Raw genomic sequence first — 20,230 nt, 5'->3', positions numbered from 1 at the left:
AACCGTACCACACTTACCATCCAGAACTTTTCGAGTCAGATGGGTTAGTATTCAAGAATAACTGTGTAGTAGTACCTGGTCGAATGCGTAAAGAAGTCCTCAGCAAGCTACACTACAATCACATGGGCATCGAAAAGACTAAGAGCAGAGCTCGCGATATTGTTTTCTGGCCGGGAATGAACAAACAAATTCAAGACACGATCATGGATTGTGCAGTTTGCCAAAAATTCCAAAAAATTCATCAGAACGAAACATTAATTTCGAGCGAAGTACCGAGTAATGTCTGGGAGAAAATAGCCGTCGACTTATTGTATTTGCAAGGACAACCGTACCTAATAATGGTCGATTATTATTCTAAGTATGTAGAGATAGGATTACTGACAAATTAATCGAGCGAAACGACGATAGTAATGATAAAATCTCTGTTCGCGAGACACGGAATACCAAAGACAGTCAGATTCGACAACGGACCGCAGTTTAGTAGCCACAAATTGAAGCAATTTGCTAAAGCTTGGGGTTTTGAACACACAACGTCAAGCCCTACTTATCCGAGAAGTAACGGGCTAGTCGAACGTTTTGTACAAACGGTGAAAAAAATGCTGAAAAAAGCGAAAGAGGATAGGAAGGATCAGTATTTAGCGTTGCTGGAGCTCCGTAACACACCTATCTCCAATTGTATCGAGTCTCCCAATAGATTAATGTTTAACAGAAACGTACGCGGAGTGCTACCTGATATCTTAGAGCATCGACGTCCCGAAAACGAACCGATCAGAGCCAAGCTAGTCGAAAAACAAACATCACAAAAATACTTCCACGATAAACGATCACGAAGTCTCCCAGAACTATCGACAGGCGAAACTGTAAGAATACAAAATAAAGATAAGGCTTGGGAACCCGGATTAGTTATTCATAAAAGCGACAAACCGTGCGCGTACGAAGTTATGAAAAAGTCTGGAACAATCCTAACGCGAAACAGAAAGTACCTCAATCGAGACCAAAACGGAAACTTTCGAGTCAAACACCCTCCAGACTATTTCGACGAACTCCCTCACAATGAGGAGACGAATCGCGAAAACGAGAACACCTTCGGCGAAACTCGTGAAGTAGAACAACAGCTTCCTACTGAAATTGCAGCAAATCCCGAAACAACGGAAAAACATGCTCCACCGCCTCGGGCAACTACTCGTAGTGGACGTGCAATTATCCGACCCGGCTATCTTAAAGATTATATTACTTAAACATTGTATCCGTATTCTTATACTACAAATCATGTATATTGTTTGAAAAAAAAAAAAAAGAGAAGATGTCACGATCGAGCTTATACGCCACCTAACGGTGACGCCTAGAGGCAGACAAATAAAGATGGCTGCAGGCCGAACACGACAAAAGCGTCCTCCACATTTTATAAAGTATTTACCATAAATAAAGAACATTAAACACCACAAGAGTACATTTATTACATATGTGACCGGCCACTGCCGCCGACGCACGACGCGAAGTATGTCTAGACGCAGCCGCTCGTGTTTCGATCGCCGCGCCTCAAACGGGCTACTTGCGTACCGTAGCCAGAGCCTGCAGCGTGTATGTACCGCTCCCGATAAGGGCACAAAATGGCGGTTGAGCGGTACGTCGGCGTGTCCATACAGCGCAAACAAAGCGAAGTGAAAGTGAAAATTCGTGCGGACGGTTACAATTGATTCGAAGGAGGCAGCTGCTGACAAAGGCATTCACACAGACGATTCCAGCGTGTATACGTTTACGTTTGGTATTAGCGACAGGAGTGTGTGCGGTGTCGTTATATATTGACTGTCGTTTATTGTTTCTTCAAACATTATTATATACCGTTGAAAAGGTGTAAATTTGAAAAACTGGTGAATTTGAAAAATTAACGACGGAGCCAGGAATCGAACCTGGTATCTAGAGATGCTTTACCGGAGACTTACTCCACTAGACCACCTAGCCGCCCTGACTCTGTTGTCGTTAATTTCTCTCATCACCAGTGAGTTCAAATTTGTTTTCCTGTGCCCGATTTATGTATGAGTAAGAATTTCTTCTCTGCATGCACGATGTAAGGAGACTGTAGTGTGTAGATGTTATTGTTAGAAAGGGTGAAATCACCCGTTTTGTCCTCTTTTAAATGATCTAGTAGTCATCATAGGTAAAAGACGTTTATAAACCTCTTATGTCTTCCAAAAGAATAAGGTTGCTGCGTCAAGCTTCATTATTGCAAAAAAAAACAGTCTATCTCGAGACTTTAAAAGGAGAACTTCGTCACTAAATAAATCCTTTTCCTCTCTCAATTTTCCGCTTCGTAACATTATGTTTACCCTTTTTGAATCCTTTGCTTCCGAGGAGAAGCCCGTAAGACGGCAATGCCGTCTAATAAATGAGATGCGGGTGTGCAAATCATTAATCTACTAGAGAATTATTGGTGAAAAGATGTAAAAATCATTAATCTACGAGAAAATTATTGTTGAAAAGATGTAAAGATGTTTTTTTACATCTTTTCAACAATAATTTTCTCGTAGATTAATGATTTCCACACCCGCATCTCATTTATTAGACGGCATCGCCGTCTTACGGGCTTCTCATCGGAAGCAAAGGATTCAAAAAGGGTAAACATAACATCTACACACTACAGTCTCCTTACATCGTGCATGCAGAGAAGAAATTCTTACTCGTTATTATATACCACTTGGTTCTTGTGCATAGACATATGTTGATTTAATGAATGACACCGATACTTATTGTGACAAGCCTAGTATAACGATAATAAACGTATGATCTGATTTGTTCAATTATGATATGTGTTAATAAACGACCTATTCCCTCAACCCACCTTACACCCACCCGACACGTTCCGACAGACTCGATGATTCGGACTGGGAAAAATTCAGTCGTCGAGACGCGGAAACGGAAACCGGACACGTTCCGACAGACTCGATAATTCGGACTTGGGAAATTGTAGTCGTCGATACGCGGAGACTGAAACCGGACACGTTCCGACAGACTCGATAATTTGGACTTTAAAAAATTTCGAGCGTCGAGCTGCGTGCCGACTTCGTTCACGACAGGTCCGGCTAGGATCTGTACACGATCTTCTGTCCTTGTCTAGCGTATTCCGCACCGCTTCGGAAATTGTGTCTGAAATGTGTCGATTCAGACACAGATCAGACACATCTCTGTCGGATAGCGTCAGCAGGGATATCACCTTCATTCACTAGCGCATGTTGGAGAAATTATTAGTGATAAAGCAGAACCTTTTCCTCATTAGTTTGTTGTTTTATATGTTTGACCATCATTTGGACCATTCCTATCGTATCACTGATCCATTAGAACAAACAAATATTATAGTTTGGCAAGACGTGGCAAAACAAAAAATGACTTGTAGGTTTGCTGAAAGTTAACACTCTCTCTCCATGTTTCGTTGCAATGAACCAACTTTCACGATACTACCAACCACTAACTTAGCCCGTCTATACTTTGGCATCACTAGAGTTGGGAGTTGAACATGTTTCATCATAAGGGGGTTATATTTTTTGATATTTATCATTATCGATTATTATTCACTTGAAACGTACCACCCCCTCACGACCACTGTGTACGTTTGCCATTGTTAGTCTGATTTTGAAGATTTTTAATTTCTTAATTAACGTGAATAAATTTTTTTTAAATAGTACCTGTAGAATTCACGCCTTTTACCGGTCTTCGATGTCTAATTACTATACATACTCTTTTCCTGTACACAATTGCTATCATAGTGATTAACTTTATATTCGCAGAATCAGGTACCCTCAGAGATGTTCTTCTGCAATGGCATAGCAATATCAGCAACCACTATAATTGAAAGATTTATTGCAGAAGACAATATTTCCATGTATAAAAACGCAAAATGCTTACTAAATATAGCAATTACATAGAATAATACTACAATTAAATACATCATTATGTGATACTAGTGTTTTGAAAGATTCAGCATCTTTAAATATCTGACAATGATTTCATCGATATCAGGCCAGAGTAGTTATATTCTGTGAATCAGTCAGCTTTTTTCTATGAAATATAGATTATTTACATGATTAAATTCTCAGTCAAAAGTATATTGCAATTATATTCCTGGATAATTTACACTCAAGTCTGGAGAATAGGATATCAGAACAGTGAATGCAATTAAATTGTGTTGTTAAGGTTAGACTCCATACTCCAAAAATGCCCTTTTTTAATTAAAACGAATACAGGCATTCTGCTGCAGGTACTTTTGCTTGCGGCTTTCATATTAATAAGTAAGTCTGCATCGTTTTCGTTTGAATCGTTCATGTGAAAACAATTAACATAAAGCTTCATACGAGCGAAGTCAGCAATATATGTATGTATGTAATATTTATTGATCCCCTTGGGGTTACAAGGACTTCCCTTTTCCTCTTCCTTTACAATATTTTTACATGTTTTCTTAACCTATTCTTACCCTATTCTTACTTCCTACCTTATCCTTACTTAATTTCTAATTGCCTGTGCCCTGTGCCGTTGCCTTGCCATTCCCTTACTTTCCCTTTTATCCTTTTCTTATTTTTTATCCTTATCTTTACTTAACCTTATCCTATTTTACCTTATTCTATTCCCTAATTCGTCCTTATCCTAATCGACTTCCATTTCCCATTCATCTCTCACTCTTTCATTCTCTTGTACATCCCTGATCCTTTCCAATTCTCTCATCCAGACTTCTCTCACCCCCTCCTCACCTAACATCTCCCTCACCACCTCCTGCCAGCTTTCCTCCCTTCTATCCCAGCCCACGCACCTTTCCCATACGTGCTCCCATGTTTCCTCCTCCGCCCCGCACACCCTACACCTTCTCTTTTCCTCTTCTTCCCAGTACCTTGCCTCCTTCATCTCGCTTCCTAATCTAAATCTTGCCACCCTTATCCACCTGCTTTCTCCCTATCCCTTTCCTAGATATCCTGGTATCCCTTCTCCTTTCACTAGCCTGTACCATCTGTTGTACCTCGATTCCCTTATTTTCTCCCACCTCTCTTTTCTCTGTTCTTCCCTTTCTCTCTCCTCTATTTCCCTAAACTCCATGTCGCCCCTCTCCCTTCTCGCGACTACCTCTCTACACTCTGCTCCCCTTTCCGCAAAAAAACTTTCCCTTTCTCTTTCCCACCTCGATCCCTGCCACCCAGCTTCTGCCTTGTCCCTTATCTCTTCCCAGCATCTCCTAGCTAACTCGCTACCCTCCCCTCTCTCTAGCTTCCTTTCAAAATTCCATGCCCTTCTCCCTGCCCTAATCCTTAGCTTCTCCCTCTGTAGTTCCTCCCTTACTAGATATCCCGGTGTTCTCCCATCCACTCCTAATGTCCATCTCAAAAATCTATCCTGTACCGCCTCGACCGCCCTCCACTCCCTCCACCCCCATATCTCCGATGCATACTCTATTACCGTCCATACTAGCCTGTCAAATAACCAAATCCTTTTTTCCCAATCCCTCCCAAACCTTCTTTTTCCTATTCCCCATACCTGCCTCATTACTACCCCTGCCTTCCGTACTCTCTCTTTCACCTGTGCTTCCTGTCCCCCATTGCTCTTTACTCTATACCCTAGATAGCTGAACTCTTTCACCTCCTCTATCTTTTTCCCTTTCCATCTCCAATCTATGTTTTTCCTTCTACCGCCTCCTTTCCTGAATCTCATAATCTTTGATTTCCCTACATTTACCGTCAGCCTTTTCCTATCCATATACCTTTCTAACTTCCTAATCATTACCTCCATTTCCTCTTCACTTTCCGCTAGTAACACTATATCATCCGCATAAGCTAACGTGCATACCCTGCCGCCGGCTAACTCCACCCCCCCAACCCTTCTCCCTATCCCCATTTCCTCTTCCAAGTCCGCCAGCAGCAGGTTGAACACATGCGGACTGAGCGGACATCCCTGCCTTACCCCCCTCGCCGTCCAGAACGCCTCTCCTACCTTTCCCCCGCTCCTCACTCGACTCTTTGTTTCCTTGTAAATTTCCTCTATCCTTACCCTTAGCCCTTCCCTCACCCCTCTCCTTTCCATAGTCTCCCACAGCACCTTCCTGTTCACTGAATCGAACGCCGCTTTCAAGTCCACAAAGAACGCCACCATCTTTCCCTTATCCTTTTCCACCTGCCTATTGATTAAATAATTAAGTACATATATATTGTCAATTGTACCCATGCCTTTTCTGAAATCCGTTTGGTTTTGCGGCATCAACCCCTTTTCCTCTACCTCTCTTTCTAACCTATCCGCTAATGCCATCGCATACACCTTATATAGAGTTGGCATCAACGTCACCCCCCTATACTCTTCTACCTTTTTCCCCTCCCCCTTCTTAACTATCGGCGCTATCAATCCCTCCCTCCAATCCTCTGGCCAGCCCCCCCCCCCCCCCCACCCAAACTCTGTTACATGTTTTCCATATCCACTGCTCCATTTCTTCGCCCCCATACCGCCATACCTCGCTTACAATTCCATCCCCCCTGGTGCCTTTCCATCCCTCAGCTTTCCGATCACCTTTTTAATCTCTTCCATCTGCAGCTCCCCTTCCCCATCCCCCTTCCTATTTACCGTCTCCCCGCCTTCTGTTACCTTGCTTTCTACCCCGCCTAATAATCCCATTAAATACTCCCTCCACTCCTGATCTCCTATTTCTTCATTCACCCTCTTCCACTTCTTTCTTTCCCTATTAACTATCTCCCATACCTTGCTTTCTGTCCTTGCTTCCACTGCTTCTTTTATGAATCCCTCATTTTCTTTCTTTTTCCTCTGCTCGCATAGCCTATTATATTCCCTTCTTTCCTTTCTATACGCGTCCCCTTCCCCCTCCTCCTTTCTCCATTTCCTCAGATTCTGCCTAACTTCCGCTTTTTTTCGCCTACATTCCTCATCCCACCATCCCTTTTTCGCTTCCCTCCCCCTCCCTCCTGCATCTAAGGCTCGTCTAAACTCCCTTATTCTTTTCTCTATCTCTTTACCTACATCCACTTCTCCTATCCCCTCCCATTTGACTTCTGTTCTAAACCTCATCCTACCCTCCTCCGTCCAGTCTCCTCTGCTAGTTCCCCCTCCTTTTTTTCCCTTCCTTGTCCTAGCCACTGCCCCCCTCAACCACACTATTACCGGGTGATGATCCGAGTCAACCCTATCCCCAATCTCTATCCTTTTGACCCTATCCCTTACCTCGATGTCTCCTATAGCGTAGTGTATCACCGTCATCCCCGCCCCTCCTACATACGTCAATTCTCCCTCCTCATCCCCCTCTATGTTCCCGTTCATTATTGCCCATCCTGTCTCTTCTAAAAATTGCACCAGCTGCTTACCTTCCGAGTTTATTTTCCTGTCCTTTGATTTCCTACTCCTACTCTTCTCCTCTCCTTCTCCCCAGCATCCTCCCCCCTCCTGCCCTGTCCTGGCATTAAAATCACCCCCCCCCCCCCTTGCACTTTTGCACCTCCCTCTATCTCTTCTGCCCGTTCCTTCAATTCCCTTATCCTCTCTTTTAGATCCCCATTTACGTTTATTCCTACTACTACCCATTTTTCCCCCCCTACACTTATTTTCCTTGTTATCATGCCCTCTTTTACCTCTTCCCTCCCTCCCTCCCCACTTACTATCTCTCTTCTTACCCCTGACAGCATTCCGCCTATTGCTCTTCCCTTCCTATTTTTTCGAACCGCATACTGCACTTCCCATTTTTACCCTACTGGCAACTCATTTCTAATCCTTTCCCACTCCTTCTTTTCTATCCATGTCTCCATTAGAAATATTACATCCCACTCCCCTAGCCCCTCCAGAAATCTTCATTCTTTCTCGCGAGCTCCGCCACATTCCAAAAAGCTACTTTTCACCCCTCCCTTTTCGTCTCGCCTACTCCCCTCTCTCTCCTCTTTATCTCCCTCCCCACCTGCCTCTGTCCCCCCCCACTACCCATTCCCCCGACTGCCTTTCCCTACGTACCCTTCCCTGTGCTTCTATACTTCCCTCTTGTCTTTCCTCGCTTGCTGACCTTTCCCTATCGCTTTCCCCTACTTTTCCCCTCCCCTCCCTTTGCCCCTCTTCCCTCGCTCTCCCTGTACCGTCACTAAGCACCTTTCCTATCTCATCCCACTTCCACATTTTCCCTTCTATCCAGATCTTTGCATACCCTATTCTTACTCTGTTTCCCCTTCTCTCCTCAATAGCTGCTATCTCCCTCAACTTTCATTTCATTCTCCTCTCTGCCCAGGTGAGATCCTCGTCTATTCTCTCCTCCCTCCCATTGAGGAGGCTTTTTCTTCCCATTACCTGCCTCTTTTGCTCCCTATTTCCTAGTCTTGCTATCCATATCCCCTTTTCTCCCCCCTTTTTCGCGCCTACCTCCCACATATCCTTTACCTCGACCTCTACCCCTATCAGCTGCAAAATCTTTTTCAACCCTTCCTTTTCTCTTCCCTTCTCTAGTCTCACTCCTCTCACTACTATATTTCCCCTTCTTTCTTCTCTTTCTTTCCTCTCTATGGGCCACTCTATCTCTTTTAACCTATCTATTGTTACCTGCGCCACTTCCGCACTCCCCTGTACCTGCCTTTCCCTCCCGTCTTCTGCACTCTTCTTTTCTAATTCTATCAGCCTCTCTTTTACCCTTTCCATCTCCCCCCCTCTCCGCTCTTCTACCTCTTCTAGTCTTTTACCTAGATCCCTTATCATTTCCTTCATCTCCCCCCTCTCTACTTCCCGCTGCTCTTCCCTTCTAGTCATTTCGCCTTTAATCTTTTCCATTTCTTCCCTGATCCCCCTTCCCTGCCCTTTGACCTCCTCTAGACCTATCTTTAGCTCTTCCCTAATCAACCTTAGCATATCCTGTATACCCCCTCCCTCTGCCTTCCCTTCCTCACCTGTCTTACCCTCCGGCGACCGGTGAACTTTCCTGCTTTTCCCAAATACTCTTTCTCTTTCCTGTATCTCGTCTACATCCTCCTCCCCTTTTTCCCCTTCCTCCTCCCGCTTTCTCTTCCATAAGTCTAGTACCGTCGTCGTCGATCCCAGGCTATGCCTCCTATCCCTCCCTAACGCTGCTACTGCCCCCGGCCTACCTTTCTTTTTCTCCTCCTCTTCCCTGTTCGCCCCTTCTTTTTGGCCACCCGCGTTACTCATATTCTTTCTCTCCGTCACCACTCCCTACCTTATCTATCTGCCGCCTACCTGTCTGTACTCTATCCCCCTTCTTACTCCCTAAATGTCACCGCCTATTCTTATCTTATCCTCATCGTTGCCGTCCGCCGGCTCTTTCTGCCTAACCTCAAAACTCTCCTCCTTTTTTCTTTTTCAACTGCCCTTCCCTTCTATTCCTGCCGCCCTATTCCCTTCACCCGACCTCCCGTCTATGTCTTCCCCGCTCCTTCTCTGCCCTATTTCCTTTTCTCCTCACCTTTGCTATCTTGCTAAATTCTCGCCTTTTCACTCACACTCTTTCGCATACCTGCCACTCACATCCAAAACGGAAACGGAAGTCCGAAGTCAGCAATATAAAAAGTAAAAATTCATAAATTTTATAGAAAGAACTGTTTTGATACAATAAAAACAACATAAATCTAATCACAGCGCTGAGAACATTTTTGAACACCAATGCAATTCGTAATGAATAAAAATAAAAAATAAAAAAAATGATGTTCGTCATGTAAGTAAAAATATACAAATTAGTGATAGTTATTACACTAGTTAAAATTAGTTTGATAATTTGCGAAGCTTATCGATGAGGTTAGACATACAGCTAGTAGTTTTGCGAAGCTCAGTTTACGCTTACGTGATCAGTTAAACTTGGATTGATATATCACGCCCTCAAACAAATTGGATGCTGCGATAAAATTATCTTAGAATAACAATGATTTTGTTACAAAATAATTTGCCGCATGTCGAATTTACCGATGACTACTGAAAGTAGTGCAATCCCCCAAAATCTCCTACTGTGCAAAAACCTCGCACCGAATACGTAAAAGTGGAAACTACCAACAAAAATTCACTTTGCAACTTAGAAACCACCAAAATGACAATGTGTATTGAAATAAGTAGCAGCAGCAGTACCCTTTCGACAAGAAAAAAAATAGTGAAATCGAAATTCTTACTAAGAATACGAAATCAACGCTGAAAATACAGAATTAGGGACGGAATGAAGAATTCGGAGTTAGTGATACTTGACGGGCCTTTTTAGAAAAATAACTTGAAAGTTTTAACAGTATTGTTTCTTATATGCACCAGACCATGACTATTTCTACCTTTTTTTTCAAGGAACCGCCTTTCGGCATTACATCTTGCTCCCGATCCAGCAAGCTCGATGCGGCACCGCAGCGTGCCTCCCGAGGGAGGCCAGCCCGGGCGCCTACATCATGCCCGCTGGGGGTAGCCAGCACGGGGCTAAGGTTGGATTCAGCTAGGCCCGTCTACTTTTCTCAACCGGGCTTCGGACCGGCTACGGCAGTCGCCCCTGGTCGGGAGCCCCTCCCCGTGGGAACGCAGGGTAGCACCCTTCCAAGGGATGTTAGATGTCAGGGAGTTCTGTCTGCTCTGTGGGTGTCGGCTCTGAGCCCTATCTTTTTTATGCGCTTGCTCTTCGACTATGTAGGTCCCATGGGGGATAAACTGACTCCTGTGTATCTATAAGGCCCGTTTACCACCACCTAGTAGGTTGGCATTTGCCGAATAGATAAATAAATAAATAGTTAAAAAGTGCTGTAGAATCACTGGAGTAAGGGCTAATGTAAAATGAGTCAAATAGCTAAATAAAAATCGAATAGGATAAAAATCCTGTCAGTAATTAAAAATATCGTGTGTGGACATCGAATAGATAAAAAGTGATGTAAAATCACTGCAGTGTATGAAAGAAAGAAGAAGAAAACACATATCTAAAATATAATAACTAGGTAGGTAAAGTAGACTAGATAGTAGCTAAAATATCGTATGTAGATGTGGTAAATAGGTGTTTGTGGTCTCTTGTGCCTAGTACCCCTTGTTCCGGTGGCTTGCTTCTTTGGTGGAGATAAGCTCCATCATTTTCCCGGATATAGCTTTCCAATTACCTTCTGTTTCTAACATGATGGTTATCATGTTGTCTGGGGTCAAAGTCGGTCCCTGGTACCCCCAGTTATCCTTTCTTATATCCTTCCAGTTCGGACATTCGAAAATAGTGTGTATTGGGCTGTCCACCGTCGTCTCCCTACAATACTCGCATTTGGGGCTCCTTCTTCTCCCAAACTTGTGGAGGTATTCTCCAAACGCCCCGTGGCCTGTCAAGACTTGAGTGAGCGTATAACTCAGCTCTCCATGGTTTCGGTGGTACCATGGATCGATGTGTGGAATCAATCTTCTGGTCCACGCTCCCTTGCTTGTCTTCTCCCATTCGCTCTGCCATTTCCGCAGAGTCGCGGCTCGTGCCTCCTTTTTTTCCTTCCTCTTGCGGCTTTCTCTTATCCTCTCGGTGAGTTGAGAGTCTTTCCTCAGGAGTTGTAAGTTATACAGCTCTCGCTGTTCTTGCGCTATGAGATACAGGGGCGGTTGCCCTGCCAGCACCTCTGCGGCCTCTGTGGAGGTCGTTCTATAGCCACTGATTATTCGTAGCGCCTCCATTCTAGATATTTTTTGTATCGCCCTGCGGTGTGTCTGTGTGTTCAGAGCCGTGGCCCAGACTTGTGCTCCATAGAGGGCGACTGACCGCCCTACAGCTGCGTATAGTTTCCTTCGGGGTGGGGGGGGGGGGGGGGGCGCGGCCCACCCATGTTTGGCATTAGTCGACCCAATATTGTTGCCGTAGTTACAACCTTTGACACGGCGCCTTTTATATGCTCACCGTACGTGAGTCGCTTGTCTAGTCTTACGCCCAGGTATTTCAGTGTTTGGGCGTACTCAATCTGATGTCCTAGTACTCTAACCCTCGTGACTCCCTGGTACTTTTTCTTCTTGGTGAAGAGCACGGCCTCCGTTTTGTGTGGAGCTACCTCCAGGCCCTGTTCTCCTATCCACTTCACGGCCATATCCGTCGCCAGCCTTGCCCTCTCTGCCGCGGCTCGTGGAGTCTTTCCCACAGCCAGAATCATAGTATCGTCGGCGTAACATGTAACGGTAGTGCGCTTTGGCAGGTCCAGGCGCATTACCCCGTCGTACATTACGTTCCAGAGGAGCGGACCCAGCACAGATCCCTGGGGAACTCCTCTGGTAACGGTCCGCGCTATGGAATAATGTTCGGTTTCTATAGTGATCTACCGCTCCTGTAGGTAGTCGCTGACCAGCGCCATAAGGTATGCGGGTGTGTCGGCCCTGCAGATCGCCGCCATAATATTCAGCCATCCTGCGGTGTTGAACGCGTTTTTAATATCCAAACATACCGCACATGCGGACTCTTTCGTCCGTAGCGCCTCCGAGATGACGTCGGTCACAGCCCTAAGTCCGTCGGCGGTCGACTTGCCCTTCAGGAAGCCGTACTGGTGCCCATTAATCCCCTGGCCTTACGCAGGTGGATCGTGAGCCTGTTAGCTATAATTTTCTCGTATAGCTTGCCCATGGTATTGAGGAAACAGATAGGTCTGTACTTGGTTGCTTCGTTCGTATCTTTCCGTGGCTTCGGGATGAGTATCAGTCGTACGGCTTTCCATTCGATAGGGAAGTTCAGCTTCCTCACTAGTTCCGTATACAGGGATGGCAGAGCGTCCGGATACGCCTCCTGCAGGCCCTTCAGTGCCTCCATTGGAATACCATTCGGCCCGGGTGCCTTGCCCTGGTTGCATGTTTTTAGCGCCTCGATCACCTCAGGCACTGATACTCGCAGGGTCTTGGCGTCGGTTTCCTCGACGACCCTGTCTATTTCTTTCAGGGTGAGTTTTGGGTGGGTTTTTCCTGGTGGGAAAAGCTCTTCCACCGCCTTGACGGCGTCCTCCTTGTACGCCGGTGCCAGGGGGCCGGGTCCCGCTAATTTTCCCGTAATGATTTTATATGACCTCCCCCACGGGTCTGCTTCCAATTGAGCGAGGAGCTCATTCCACGCCCCCTCTTTACTCTGACGTATTAGTGTTTTAAGCTTTTTGCGCGCTTCTCTTAGTTCGGTGGTCAGTTTCTCAAGGAACGCCTCCGACTTCCTTCTCTTGCGCGCTCTTTGGAGTATTCTCCGCGCTCTCGTGCAGCTCGTGCGGGATTTCGCGATGTCCCCGGTCCACCAATATACGGGGGGCTTGCCCGAGCATCGGGTCCTTCTTTTTGCTACCCTGTTCAGGCTGTCCACTATCAGCCGGATGATCTCCCGTTGGAGCTCTGGTGCTCGGAGCTCCTGCCACTTGGTATTTATCCTCATTTGGACCATAGCGTTCCGGAGTTTTTCCTTTGATGTCGTCCTCATATTCCAGCCGGGTATGTCCCTCGGGCGATCGCATCCTGTATTCCCGTTACCGACCTTCACTGGCATTATTCTAAATTCGATTCTCCGGTGATCACTCATCGCCTCGATGTCCTCGATCACGCGCAATCTCGTTACTGTCTTGGCGATCGCCTGCATGGCAATGGTAATGTCTATTATAGACGTCGCCTCTCCTCTGTGGATGGTGGGTATCTTTCCTACGTTAAGACACGACCAGCCGTGCGTGTTCATGGTGTCCACGATCATGCTCCCCCTGGGGTTTTCCTTAGTCCCTCCCCATGCTTGGGCCCAGGCATTCAGGTCCCCAGCTAGTATAATGCTGATTCCCTCCTTACTTGCAGCTTCAGTGGTTTCGATCTGTTAAGATTAATTACTTTAACCATGATACATGGAAACTAGATTTAAGATAGCACTAAGCGCAATGTGAATGCGCCTTAAGAATCTCTTTAAGTTGTGTAGCGACATGCGCAGAACACAAAATGACAAAACTAGTCAGTCAGTTAGTAATGGACGTGTCAAAAGACAATAAGAAAGCTGTAAGAGAATCCGTCTCGATCGTCATTATCTTGTGCAATACACCGTCAGTCAGACAACAAAATTAATGTCAGAATATCTGTGTATATTAACACATAACGTTTTTACTGAAACAAGAACAAAAGGCGCCTTTTTTGTTATTATTTCAAGAATCTTATTCAACAAATAAAGTCAACAAATACAATAAAAGGCTGTATTTTACTTCACTCTCGATACCCATCTTCAAGTCGCAACAGGTTATGGGCCCAGACATGACCAAGGGTATGTAAGAGAGTTGAAAGGAAAGTCTGGATATAATCGAGTCATGGATACAGTAAGATCGCAACTGGAAAGTCTTGCCCAAGACAGTCAGGGCGAAGTGAACTACGAGTCATGGAGGTTCAAGCTGAATCTAACCTTAAAAACGAAGGACCTATTTCAAGTCGCAACAGGCGTTGAGAATAGACCGCATGGACCAAACACGGACGCAAGCGTCAAGGCCTGGTTGAAGAAGGATATCGAAGCTCAAACGCTAATAGGGTTAAATGTAAGTAGTGATATAGCAAAGAAAATTTGTAATTGTACGACTGCGATGTTGATGCTTGAAAAATTAGAAACGTTGTATGAGAAAAAGTCAGATATTACCATTGAAAATTTGCAAAGATTATTCTTCAGTTATAAATACGACGAAAGTAAATCCGTAATTGAAAACTGTATGAAAATCCAACAATATGCCGACAGACTAAAAGCTGGAGGCGAGGAAATTAAAGAGAGTTGGATCATGTCGAGAATTCTAAATATGTTACCGCCAAAACTATATCATTTTAGAACTTCTTGGGATTGTATGAGTGCTATGGATAAAAATCTAAACAAACTTTTTGAGTTCTTACGTTTAGAAGAAGACAGGTTAAATGAAAGTAAAGACGAAAGTCAAAATTCTCGAAATGCTTTTATATCAAAACAGACAGGAAAAGATTATAAGCCGCCAAGTCAGAAAATTGAATGTCACAAATGTGGAAAGTCAGGTCATATGAAGAAAGATTGCCGGGGTAAGCCATGTGCAAAGTACTTAGAGTACTGTAAGAAAACCTACGGCTGTAATATATGTAAGAAAAAGGGTCATTTTGCAAAAGACTGTTGGAATAACAAAGAAAAGAACGACAAATCTGATAAAGAAGAGTCGACAAAAAATAAAAACGATAGACGAGCATTCATAACAATAGGTCTATCAGCTGCGGATGTGAAAAATATAAATTCTAAGCAAAACTGTAGTAAATTATGGTATCAAGACTGTGCTGCGACACAGCATATGACTTCTCATGTAGAGTGGATGAATGATTATGTAAAACTCGAAAAGCCTGTGATGGTCTTAATTGGTGATGCAACCCAAATTGAAGGTGTCGGTATGGGGAACGTTAAGTTAGAAGCATTTGATGGTGAACAATGGTGTAAAATCGAACTAAAGGATGTATTACATACACCAAAGATACCCTTCAATTTAGTGTCAGTGACAAAAATTTTAGACAAAGGTTATACCCAAACCGCGGATGCCAAAAATTCGGTTTTCATGACCAAAGACCAAAGTGAGATCGTAGCGATAGCAAATAGAGAAGGAAATTTATTTAAAATGATGTTTCGCATGGACAAGTCAGAAAACATACAGAGTGATACAGTCCACTCAACAAGTTGTCTAGTTAGTATCTCTATCAAACAGTGGCATGAACGAATGGCGCACCAAAATATCAAGTACTTCAAAAACATATTAGATAAAAGGGGTGTTAAATATATCGATGACTGGGAAGACTATGTTTGTGAAGGATGTGCTTACGGGAAGCAACACAGAGTGTCTCATCCCAAAAATACCAAAGTAGCCTCGCAACCGTTAGATCTGATACACGTAGACTTAGGCGAAATAGACAATAGATCTCTAGGAGGAGCGAAGTATTTTCTGTTACTAAAAGATGATTTTACACACTACCGAACAGTGTATTTTCTTAAAACAAAAGACGAGGCAGTTAATAAATTAGACACATTTTTAAAATTGGTGCAAAATCAATTTGGCAGGAAGGTTAAAAATTTAAGGTCAGACAATGGTACGGAAATCAAAAATTGTGACACTAAGAAATTGTTAGACAATTTAGGAGAGTTTCATAGCAAAACAAATACATACACGCCAGAACAAAATGGTAGAATTGAGCGCGAAATGCGCACAATTGTCGAGGCAGCTAGAACCGCAATACAAGCTAAAGATTTAGAAGAAAATTTGTGGGCCGAAGCAATAAATTACGCAGTATTTACAATAAATCAGACAGGTACAAGTTCGCAAAAGGAAAAGACACCAGCTGAACTGTGGTTCGGACGCACGATTGATATAAGTATGCTAAGAACCTTTGGATGCGACTGCTACGTTTTACTACCAAAACATAAACAAACAAAAATCGGTAGAAAGTCGATGAAAGGTATATTCGTGGGTTATGACTTGGATTCACCAAGCTATAGAGTTTATGTCAATGATAAAAGTGATGTGATTAGTTCTGAAAATGTAATTTTTGATGAAAAATTTAAATCCAATCAAAGCGGTACTGAAATGCAGATACCTTTGACTGAAAACGAAGACAAAAATAATGAAATAGAGCCAGTAGACTCAGATTACGAAACACCTGATAACGATACTTCGGACGAGAGTCAAAACTCTGAAGTAATCGAAGTCGAAGATCAAAGTGAGGGTGTAAACTTACGAAATCGTAGTAAAGTAAGAATGCCTAGAAAGTTTGATGATTATGAAATGGGCTGGATAAACAGCTCAGAAAACTTTGCAATGATAGGTGGAGTAGAAGATGTACCTGTGTCTGAAGCTTTGAAAGATAAAAATTGGTACAAAGCAATGCACGATGAGTGCAAGTCTCTAGTCAAAATGAACACATGGAAATTAGTAGACCTACCGAAAGATGTTAGACCTTTATCCTGTCGTTGGGTTTTACGTCAAAAGTCCGACGGCACCTTGAAAGCTTGACTAGTAGCGCGAGGATTTGAACAAGAACAAGGCATAGATTATTTTGAAACGTTTAGTCCCGTTGCTCGACACACATCTATTCGACTTGTGTTAAGTCTCGCCGCGTCAAACAAATTGAAACTAATGACTTTCGATGTCAGAACAGCATTCTTGCATGGTGAATTAGAAGAAAGTATATACATGTATCAACCAGAAGGATTTGACGATAATTCGGGACGCGTTTGTAAGCTTATTAAAAGTATATATGGGCTAAAACAATCGCCTAAAAATTGGAATGAGAAAATCTCATCGTATTTAAAAACTCTAGGATTTGAAAATACTGATGACGATCCGTGTGTCTATTACAATAAAGAAAAAGACATCATTATGATTCTGTTTGTTGATGACGGCATAATTGTGGGAAAAGATGAATCTAAACTGATCCAAACTTTAAGAAGGGTGAATCAAAAATTTGAAATAACATTTGATACTGCAACAAGCAATCGTCTGTCATATTTAGGTATGAATATTGAAGTGAAATCAAATGGCATTTTTGTAAATCAATTCCAGTATACTGAGAAAATTATCAAACGATTTGATTTTGAATATTCAAATCCTGTATCCACACCAATGGAACGTGGTATGATAACTGACGAAGGAAAACTTGTAAACGACAAACCTCTTGATGGACTAAACTCATATCGTGAAGCCATGGGTAGTTTACTTTATTTAGCTACAATCAGTCGTCCAGATATTAGTTTCGTGGTAAACTATCTTAGTAGGCAGATGAGTAAACCCATGATGAGTCATTGGAAAATGGTGAAACGTGTCTTTCAATATTTAAGAGGCACAATAAACTTTGGAATTTTCTTCAACGGAGACGATAACGTCATAGCTTATACAGACTCCGACTACGGAGGAGATTCAGTGACTGGACAGTCAACGAGCGGTATACTTATTCTAAGGGGAGGTCCTATTGTATGGTACACACAAAAGCAACGTCATGTAGCAAATTCAACAGCCGAAGCCGAATATCGAGCAGCAGTATCATCTATCGATGACATTTGCTGGATAAGACGTTTGGGTAGTGAGTTAGGCTTTGTAAACTTAAGTAAACCTACAACCCTATATATTGATAACAGATCAGCTATTTTTATGTTACAAAATACCCATGAAGGGAAAATCACTAAAGGAAAGAAACATATTGACATTTCACGAAAGTTTATTCAAGAACATTTGGAATCAACTATCACTCTAAAGCATGTGAAGAGCGCTGAACAAATAGCCGACATCTTAACAAAACCTTTGTCATGTACAATCTTCAAACAATTGCGAAGTAAAGTAATTAAGGAGGAGTGTTAAGATTAATTACTTTAACCATGATACATGGAAACTAGATTTAAGATAGCACTAAGCGCAATGTGAATGCGCCTTAAGAATCTCTTTAAGTTGTGTAGCGACATGCGCAGAACACAAAATGACAAAACTAGTCAGTCAGTCAGTAATGGACGTGTCAAAAGACAATAAGAAAGCTGTAAGAGAATCCGTCTCGATCGTCATTATCTTGTGCAATACACCGTCAGTCAGACAACAAAATTAATGTCAGAATATCACTCTATATTAACACATAACGTTTTTACTGAAACAAGAACAAAAGGCGCCTTTTTTGTTATTATTTCAAGAATCTTATTCAACAAATAAAGTCAACAAATACAATAAAAGGCTGTATTTTACTTCACTCTCGATACCCATCTTCAAGTCGCAACACGATCACTACCTCGTCCCAGTAGCTTACAAATTCTGCCATTCGTTTATTTGGAGAAAAGTACATCGACGTGATGCCCAAGGTTTTTCCTATTTTAACAATAACGTACCCCTTCCCGGTCCGGATTGTCTTGGCCTGGGTCCTTTTGTTTATGAGGATTATACCGGCACTAGCTTCATGGCATATCCTGGCACGAACTCCTGTCCCTATTCGGGACGGCAGTTCAGAGGCAATTATGATGTCGACGTTATTGTTCGCCGCATCGGTAAGTATTAGGTCCAACGCCTGATGGCAGCGGTTCAAATTGGCCTGCCATATTTTCATGGTGGGAGGACGATTGTTACCTGCCATTGATGAGGTCTTCCGCGTCCCTATGTCTGCCGGGGGTCTCTGCCCCCATGTCTCCGTTACGAGTGCTGCTCCCGACTGGGGATCCAGCTGGCCCAGTTGCAGCAGGACTTCCTTGCTCAATTGGGGGCCTCCCCTCTCGTTGGTCCTTCCTGCGTGCCTTTGGCGTATTTCCAGATTTTAGCCTTCCGCATTGTCTTGCGATGTGATCCGTCCTCCCACATCTGTCGCATTTGGTAGGGCTAGTTTTGGTATCGGTGACCTTGGCCTTTGTCCAGCCTACTCTTAGGGTGCCCAGTTGCTTCATGTACATTCTTACTACGTGTGTTTGTTCCCGTTCCTCTGCCGATGTGGGGATCTCCGAGCAAATGGCGTTGATCAGATCACTTTCATCTACGAGGATGTCCATACCCCGTATCTTGGCTGTAGTTCCGTCCCCCAGGGTTCTGACAACTGTGTCCTGCGGTAGTGCTTCTCTAAGGCAGGCCGCGATGTCACCCGCCTTTGCCGCTTCTGTGACGCAGAGTAGAAGTTTCCCCCCGCGCGTCATCCTGACCTTCTCGACATCCCTTGAGTTGGTCATCTTGGCTTTGACCTCCCGCAGCATGACCTGATACGTTTTTCCCGGCATGTCAACCATCACCGCATGTGGTACAGAAAGCATTGGTGTGGATCGAATATGCCAAACGAAACAGGTATTTGGCCAACCAGGTGAAAAACTCGCGGAAATGGCGAGATACAGTCGCTTTATCAAATATATTTTCTTAGAGGTTCGATGGTAGCGAACTTCTATATCTGCCAAAGGCGCATCTAATCAACTAGGGCGTACCAATCAACGTGCACCGTGGTTCATTCTTCATTCGCTCAGAAGGTCCGCTAAATAAATCTAATCCCGAATTCTTAATTTCGTCCTTAATTCTATATTTTCAGTGCTGATTTCTTATTTTTGCAAAGTAGTTATGTACTTGGCAGTAAGGGTATTGTTGCTAGTACTTATTTGAGGGGACCCGCAAGTGAAATTCTAGCCCTACGATACATATACCGAGAGAATATCTTGAAAGTTTGCACTCGGTCACTGCCGACTCAACACCACTCAAGTTTTTCGCCTGTTTCTCGCAGGCTGGCCATCCCATCTTTAATTTTAAACGTTCAAAGGCCGTAAAATGATTGCATCGACAACGACGACGATAATGTATTGACAAGGAATGCCCCATAC

At 43.6% G+C, this 20,230-nt stretch overlaps 1 protein-coding gene across 1 annotated transcript; it reads left to right on the top strand.

The window, feature by feature from the left end:
• Positions 1-410: 410 nt before the first annotated feature.
• On the top strand, positions 411-1,238 carry LOC124305578 (uncharacterized protein K02A2.6-like). Its single transcript, XM_046765157.1, has one exon. The coding sequence runs from the start codon at positions 411-413 to the stop codon at positions 1,236-1,238; it is 828 nt and encodes a 275-aa protein (XP_046621113.1).
• The last annotated feature ends 18,992 nt before the right edge of the window (positions 1,239-20,230 follow it).

The sequence above is a fragment of the Neodiprion virginianus genome, chromosome 5, assembly GCF_021901495.1.
Source record: "Neodiprion virginianus isolate iyNeoVirg1 chromosome 5, iyNeoVirg1.1, whole genome shotgun sequence".
In the NCBI taxonomy this organism is placed as follows: Eukaryota; Metazoa; Arthropoda; class Insecta; order Hymenoptera; family Diprionidae; genus Neodiprion; species Neodiprion virginianus.
The sequence above is the reverse complement of the archived record's forward strand: the minus strand, read 5'-3'. Positions and strand labels throughout refer to the sequence as shown.

Excerpts from the sequence above, each read along its gene's own strand:
- LOC124305578 (XM_046765157.1), top strand. The coding sequence starts at position 411 with ATGATAAAATCTCTGTTCGCGAGACACGGAATACCAAAGACAGTCAGA.